The sequence below is a fragment of the Corticium candelabrum genome, chromosome 2 (genome assembly GCF_963422355.1).
Source record: "Corticium candelabrum chromosome 2, ooCorCand1.1, whole genome shotgun sequence".
NCBI classification, from domain to species: domain Eukaryota; kingdom Metazoa; phylum Porifera; class Homoscleromorpha; order Homosclerophorida; family Plakinidae; genus Corticium; species Corticium candelabrum.
The window spans coordinates 4,464,658-4,472,817 of record NC_085086.1 but is presented as its reverse complement, the minus strand read 5'-3'; the positions used below and the strand labels follow the sequence as shown (position 1 = coordinate 4,472,817).

General features: G+C 45.3%; 1 protein-coding gene across 1 annotated transcript in view; it reads left to right on the top strand.

The window, feature by feature from the left end:
• Positions 1–2,449: 2,449 nt before the first annotated feature.
• Positions 2,450–8,160, top strand: part of LOC134176328 (sushi, von Willebrand factor type A, EGF and pentraxin domain-containing protein 1-like) — an 18,807-nt gene continuing 13,096 nt past the window's right edge. Inside the window, exons 1-2 of the mRNA XM_062642999.1 lie at positions 2,450–2,761; positions 4,638–4,821. Coding sequence (XP_062498983.1) covers positions 2,450–2,761; positions 4,638–4,821 — 496 coding nt within the window. The remainder of the gene's footprint in view (positions 2,762–4,637; positions 4,822–8,160) is intronic.

Sequence of the window (8,160 nt, the reverse complement as noted above, 5' to 3'; positions counted from 1 at the left end):
ACTTTGTGGCCATCCTCGCATAACGAGCTGCTTGACCTCCTGCAGACATTCATCTTGTTCTGTAGCCACCTGAATTTCCCCGTGTCTGGCTTTGGATATTGGTAGATGCTGGGAGAGGTTTACAAATTCAAGCTCCTGCTCGAAAGCTGACTGCAACAGACTGATGGATTTACAACCGTTTGTGGAGGGGATATGATTGCTTTGACCTTTAAATATGCTCGCCACAACGTATCTGATACGAACATCTCTTTACCCCGCTTGTACGTGACCGTTCTGTCGTAACCCTGTAACTGTATGGGCATCCGCTGAAGACGCTTTGGTGCAGAATGGACCGGCTTTCGGGCAATCACTTCCAAGTGTTTGTGGTCACTTTCAATCGTCACATGGCGCCCATACGCGTCGTGGTGGAATTTTGTGACTCCGAATACGATGGCCAGCAGTTCTTTCTATATTTGCGCACGGCGTGTTTCGGTGTCTGTTAGCGCGCGCGAAGCATAGGCAACCGGTTGTCCTTGTTGCATAAGAGAAGCACCAAGACCCTTCTCTGACGAGTCGCACTGGAGGGTGACATCCATTTGCGGGTAAAAGTACCTAACCACGGGTGCTGTGGTTATGGCCGCTTGAGTGTGCTGTATAGCTTGATCATGATGGGATGTCTAACAAAATTCCACATCCTTCTTGGTCAATTGACGAAACTCGTCGCAGATGCTATACAGATTGGGTAAAAACCGCGCTAAATAATTGACCGTGCCAATTAAACGCTGCACTCCAGCCACATCATTGGGTTCTCCATTTTCGGTATAGCTTTCAATTTGTCCGGGTCAGCCTTAATTAAACACATCGGGAGTAAGGATATGACCCATGCGTTTGACCTCAGGCAGTCGTAACTTGATTTTGTTTCGATTGAGCCTGATGCCGCGCACTCGACATCAACCGGCTCTAGCACTCCCAAATTCGCCAGGCGCTTCAGTTCCGCTTCCAGATGTTGCCTAAGTGCAATGGGAACCTTTCGCGTGGGTATTTGCACCGGAGTTACTGAGTCCTCAACGTCGAGATGAAGTGATCCCCAAACATCCCAAAGAGCCATCAAACACGTCTTTATACGCCTCTAGGAGATCAGGTATTTGAATCGGCTTTTCACTAACGTTCTGACCAGACATGTGAGTATTTGTACTGTCAACGTTGTCCTGACACCGAGCTTGAAGGGTTGCCGCCATAATGTTCTCGTGCTGTATTCTCACCAGATCCATCTGTTGTATCGACCTAGCTCCCAAAAGTGATGTGGAGGCATCGTCCACAACAACAAAGTTGGCTTTGTATTTTATACCTGTTTTTGGATTGTTCATATTGACCAAACACTTGCTCAATGGTATCAGTTGACTCCTGTTGTACAGGCACAGCATTTGGTTTGTCTTCTCAAGGACCACTGTGAATACCAAATCTTGTCGTCGAATAACATTGCATGATGCACCCAAATCCAGTTGGAACCACACTCGTTGGCCTTCCACTTTCACGTATGCAAACAGCTGTCTTGGGAAAACTGAGTGCTGCACTGCATTAATCTCTTCCGTTAGTGTTAGGGTCATCAGGTGTTCTGATTCCCATCACTCTCCTGCTCAGTCCAGTTGACGTTGGTCCTGTTCGTGCTTCGACACACCCCAGCATAGCGATTCTTCTATCCACATGCTGTGCATTCGTGGCCATAAGCTGGGCATTTTCCTTTTACAGTTTGTTGCCCACAGTATCCACATGTTTTTTTGCTTGCCTTGGTTTTGCTTGGGGCATTGATGTGCGCCTGACTGACTGGCGCATTGCGTGTACCTCTTCATGACCACCCATAACCTCCGATTGCTGTGCAGATCGCTCTGCTGCTCGGCATATATCAATACAGACGAACAGGCTCAGGTCCATTCGTTCCAGCAAAGACTTGCGTAAGGACTACTTTGTGATTCCACAGACAATTTGGTCCCGGATCATATCCTCTGACATTGCCTGAAAATTTCAGGTCTTGAAAAGAGTGCGAACGGCTAGTAGGCACTGCTCAAACGTCTCTCCTTGTCCCCTGCGTCCTGGTTCTGAAAACAAACTGCTCATACGTAACATTCATTGTGCCAATGTAATGTTGCTCCATTTTCAACAAGACCGCGGCCAGGCTGTGTCTGTCTGCCTCGTTATTGAAACTTAAGGCGTTATACACCTCCACACGAACCTCTCCCAGGCACATGATGAACGTCGCTAGTTGGTATTCGTCATATTAATATCAACCCCCTTACACACGTGATTTCACGGAGACAGCAGACGACAACCTCTCCGCATTGAACGACATGGCTCAAGAACGGCTTGAAGAGTTCTGTAGGCAGACCTGTTGCCGTCGAACTTGTTGTAAAGGTTCAGCCGTTGAAATTCAGGGCGCTCTTAGTAGTACGTCTTGTCCGACTGTGACGTGCCGATGGAGACAAATGGCAACGCCACCGCTTCTGCTGTCGACAGGTACAGTACGGTCCAGATTCCTTGCTCTTCAAATGCGACGCTAGCTAATCTATTGCCCATTTTTGTCAACTGTTATGATACCGCGAAGAATTATGGAAGGACTGAATCTGAGAGGAGAGCAGATTATGAATCGATATCTACTGCTAGTGGTACGGGGACGGAGGGTTCAGCAAAAAGACCATGTCAGCACGGAGCTGCAGCAGAACGATCTTACAAGCCTGAATGGAAGATAAACTGGCTGATGGATTTTGATGAGGCAGCCAATGAAATGGTATGCATGCTTTGCTCTTGTCGACTGAAAAGTTTGAAGATAGATACAATCAAAAAGCACCATGATCGAAAGCACGCAGGCCTAACAGAGAAAGAGTACTCCGACAGCAGAAAGAAAATTCTTGTTTGAAGTATGACGCTGAAATAAAATTACAGCAAACTCGTGCTTGGCTGTTGCTTTGGATGAGAGGAACGTTAGTGTGTTTCCATTTGTGAAAGTTCTTGATCACGTAGTAGCTTAGACGTACATATTAGAGTAGATTCAATAAAATGCATGCTAAGATTCCTTGCCTTTATGGTTCCATAAGTAATGAATATATATATATATATATATATATATATATATATACATATATATTATATCTGTATACGCTTGACGGTTTTGGCACCAAGGTGTCAACTTGGTGGCAGACTGCGGTACCAGGCTTGTAAAACTTGCCCACCTCTGTAAATCAACCATTTAGGTTAAATGGTGTCTAGTATTACAATGACATCACCATGAGGTTGTACACTCAGCGGCAGTGGCACATGACCGTATGTCATTGTCCCGTCGCCGCGCTGTGACTCATTGGAAGTACACCGGACCGGTAGTTCGTCAGTCAACTTATCGTTAGCTACATGATGCATTGCAACCAAACGCACTTATATAGCCACGCATTGCACTGGACAGCTAGCAGAGTTGTACATGTAGCTTTGCAAACACGATGGAGTAGGCTCGTGTCGGCGCTATTGCAAGCGAGAGCGACGAGACGACAATGTGCGAAGAAGTCTTTGTTTAATGAATTGGTAGATAGTCAATATCCGGCTGCATCAAGCACAGCAGGGAAAGCGATCATGGAAAATGATTCAAAAAGTTTGAGTTAGTTTCTGGTGTCCTTCACTAACAATATATTCTAAAAATGTGCTAGTTCCAACAATCTACAAGTTTGAACTAGGTCATTGTGACGTCACACTTGTGCATGACAATGCTCCCGCTCACCGGGCAAGACTGTTCAAAAATGGCTCCAGCACAATGGCTACAGCTCTCTTAGTCCCTGGCCAGCTCAATCGCCGAATCTTAATCCAATTGAGCACATATGGGATTATCTTGCGCCTGTTTTTAGCAGCCCTTGCCACGGAACACGTCAGAGCTGTGGCAATACTTGAAGACAGCGTAGAATAATGTGTCACAAGTAAGAACACAAACCCTTGTTGATAGCATGATTACAAGAGTAAGCAATGTCATAGACAAACCCTTGTTGATAGATAGCATGATTACAAGGGTAAACAATGTCATAGACACTAGAGAAGGTTACACAAAATACTGAATCAATCTAGCACTAATTTTGTTAAGATAATTGTAATTTTACATGCCACGTGTGTAAAATGTTGATTTGAGTAATCCTTTTTGACCGGTACTGTTAATTGGATTTGTAAGGTAGATCTGGGAAATGAATGTATTAGTTTTAATCGTCTTGACTCTACATTGCGTGGTATACTACATGGTGTCGGGACTATCCGATTCGAACCAACTCTCAAGACATGGCGGACAGACTTACACCACGTCATTATTCTCACCACAAGACGCAGCAAAAGATGCCCACAGTGGCAAGACCACTTTCTGTTTTACTTGAAAGCGACAAACAAGCACAAAGAGCCAGAATCAACGCAAGTCGCAGGACTGCTCACAGCATTAGGCAAGGACGCAATGTAAATCTACAAGACATTCACATGGACGAACGAAGAAGACAAAGACAAGCTAGACGTGGACACGTTCACGACCTACTTCAAACCCAAATCGAACGAAATCTATAATATACGGTTCATTTTTCGTTGCCGGAAACATAAGCCAGGTGAGTCTTTCGATACTTTGTACACTGACTTACTGCGCATGGTAGACACGTGTGCCTACCGACGCAGAGAAGCTCAAGATAGTACGCGATCAAATCGTCATTAACATAGTACCCGACAAAGTTAGAGAAGAATTGCTTGGGGAATCAGGTCACACGTTAGAAAAGGCTGTGCATATGTGCCGCTCTATGGAAGCGACAACACAATATCTCACCGGCATGGCAACGCCGAGTACCACAACAAAGGAATGCCATTCGAAAGCTGCATCGGCGCACGCATAAAAGAATCCAAAGCTCGCGACAGCGATTATGCTATTATTGCGCGACAAGACACGAGCCACGGGTCTGCCCAGCATGGGGCAAGATGTGCAGTTACTGCAACAAACTGAATCATGCAGTTAAGGCTTGCAAGAAAGCTGAAAAAGAGAGGCGCGGGATTGAAACGCGAAGCAAAAAGGAGACCGCCAACACAGTAACGCCTAGCGGAACCAGCACTAGTGAAGACAAGGAAATAGTCAAAGACCACTTTGCCTACATGATCAGTAGTCATCCTGCTACAGTAAACGACAGGATGTAGCATATCATCTTCGACATACATGGCAGAGGACTACAAGCCAAAGTTGACGCAGGTGCCACATGCAACATCCTTCCTCTCTAGTCATACAAGCTATTGTGTCAGGATCCCACAGATCAAATCGCTACTTTCTTAACAGCATATGGAGGGGCAAAACTGACCGTTACAGAGAAAACAACCATAGAAACAACATTCGAAGATGTGACTAGAAAGATAGAGTTTATTGTAGTTGGTGAAAATGTGGAGGCCTTGATAGGATTATCCATACTAAGGAAATGGGTATCATTCAACAAGCACATTCAGTTACAAAAATTCAAGAACAACAAGAAGCAATCAGTCAATGTATCAATGTATTGCAAGGACTCGGATAACTTCCAGATAAAATTACCATTTGACCGCAGAAAAATACTCAACTAACCATACAAAAGGCTAGACGAGTCCACTTCAACACAGGCAACGACTGAAAGCACAGCTAAAGGAAATTGGAGACGAAAAACCAGGGTAACAGAAGCTACAGCATGACCAGCTCCATTGCACTACTAAACAAGCCGGGAACAGATAAGCTACGCATCTGCATGGATCCGAGTGCTCTAGATAACGCGATTCAACGAGAACATTATCAAATCAATACACCAGAAGACATATTAACAGGTTTAGCAGGTTGTGACTACTTTAGCACACTAGATGTTACTTCGGGTTTTTACAAGTATTGGAGGTAAAGTGCAGCTACCTGACACCCATTGCAACATCATTTGGACGATACAGATACCTCAGGTTTCAATTCAGGATTAGCTCTGCCCCGGAAGGTTTTCCACTGGATTGTCACAGAAGCCTTCTCGGATATTCAAAGTGTCCACACGTATGTCCATGACATACCGGTGTCAGGCACTATTACGAAGAAGCATGATGAGCGATTGCACGCAGTATTACAGAAGTGCCGTGAGATGAACTTAAAACTCAGAACTAAAGAAAGTTTTGGGCAGAAGTCACTTCCATTCCTGGGCCACATTTGACCTAGGAAGCAGTCACCCTAACCCTGAAAAGATTGAAGCAATACTACATTTCTCACAGCTTGAGTCAAAGGCAAATGCATCTTGACTACCTGGAATGATTACATATTTAATCAAATTTTGTCCTGACTTAGCAAAAGAGGCCCAGCCACTACAGCAACGGACACAAAAAATTTGTCGTGGACATGGGATGCAATCCATGACGAGGCAGTAATCCGCTTGAAGAAAATAGTCTCTAATGCTCCAACTCTACGTCTCTTTAACCCAAGACTGGCAATCACTATTACTGTCGTTGCATCCTCATATGGATTATGTGCAGCCTTAACTCAACAGGGCCAATCAGTTGAGTTTGCTTCAAGGACTTTGACCAGCTTACAGCAAACATGCGTTCAATTGAAAAAAGAAATGCAAGCAGTACAGTTTGGACTAGAGAGATTTCGCCAATACGTACATGGTCAAACCATCACAGTAAAGACCGAGCATAAGTCTTTGCTAGGCATATCAAAAAAGCCTCTTAATGAAGTCTTACCCCGTATACAGAAGATGCAGCTACGTTATCTCACATACCAATAGAACCTGCATTCTCGCTCGGGCAGAGGCAAGGTACTAGGAAATGCCCTAAGCGGGTCCCCACAACAATGGTACACGAGGGACATACTGCCCTCACAGACGACCAAACTTTGACAGTAATGCAACAGGCAATTCACACCCAGATGGGACAGTCTCGGTGCAAAGAAGCGACACAAGAAGACCCAACCTTACAAGCCATACGAACATACATAACAGCAGGCTGGCCCTCACACCGCAAGGCAGTACCTGGTCCACTACGGCTCTTTTGGACAGTCCGACATGACCTGACCGAGAAAGGCGAAATACTATTCAAAGGCAGTCAAGCAGTGGTACCAACTGCCCTACGCCGATCAGTACTGAAACGCATACACGATGGTCATTTTGGGGTAGGAAAATGCTTAGAATGAGCCAAGAACTCAGTTTATCGGCTAGGGTACTAGCCTCGAAATTCCAGACCAGAGTGCGCGTGAAGCGCGTGAACTCTAGTCTGGACCAAGTCGATACTAAAATGATTTCGGAAATAGTCTTCTAAGCCAATCAGATTCTTATAGCCGGAATGTCGATTGTAAATTCTTATTGGTTTAGCAGTAATTGGTTATGCTAAGTGCACTAGCGCTGATTGCGCGCGTGTGAAACCCGCGTGGGCGGCTACGTGCACGCCAGAGCCGTGATGAAAACTCTGGTGCACGCACACATCTTAGTTTTAGTTTCAGCTTCAGTTCTTTGATATTTTAAAGCTTGCGGTGGCAGGACATGCACAGCAGCGTCGCTAGACCATCACCTTTGACAACTGGTCGAGCGGTAGTCTCGCCAGTCGAACGGTTAGACTAGCTAGCGGTCTGCCGAAGAATCAAAGAGTCGTGGTTTCATGCCGTCCACCAAGATATCGCCACAAACACTGGAGACGTCTCTTCTTTGTTCGTGAGATGTCATGGCATTTACAAATGATATGTTGATCTAGGTAAGCAATCCTATGCTGTTAGACTGCCATTTAGCATCGCTGTTGATAAATACTTCCGAAATCGTTTAGTATTGACTTGGTCCAGACTAGAGTTCCCGCGCTATCTGGTCTGGAAATTCGAAGCTACTAGGCTACGTGCACGACATAGAGAAAAAAGTAGCAAGCTGCAGTAGATGTCAGGAAGGCCGAAACGCGAATCCGAGGCTGCCTTATACAGCTCACTCGATCCCACTTTATCCTTACGAGAAGGTTGGAATTAACATGTTTGAACTGAACGGAGCACCGTAAATATTGTCAGTCGATTACTACAGTAATTCGATCACCGTTAACAAGCTCGACTACACCAGATCTCGTGATATTATAAATGCTGTGGACAAATAATTTGCCAATTTCGGGATCCCGAAAGAAGTCATGTCCGACAATGCACCACAGTTCGCATGCGCAAACTTCTGACGT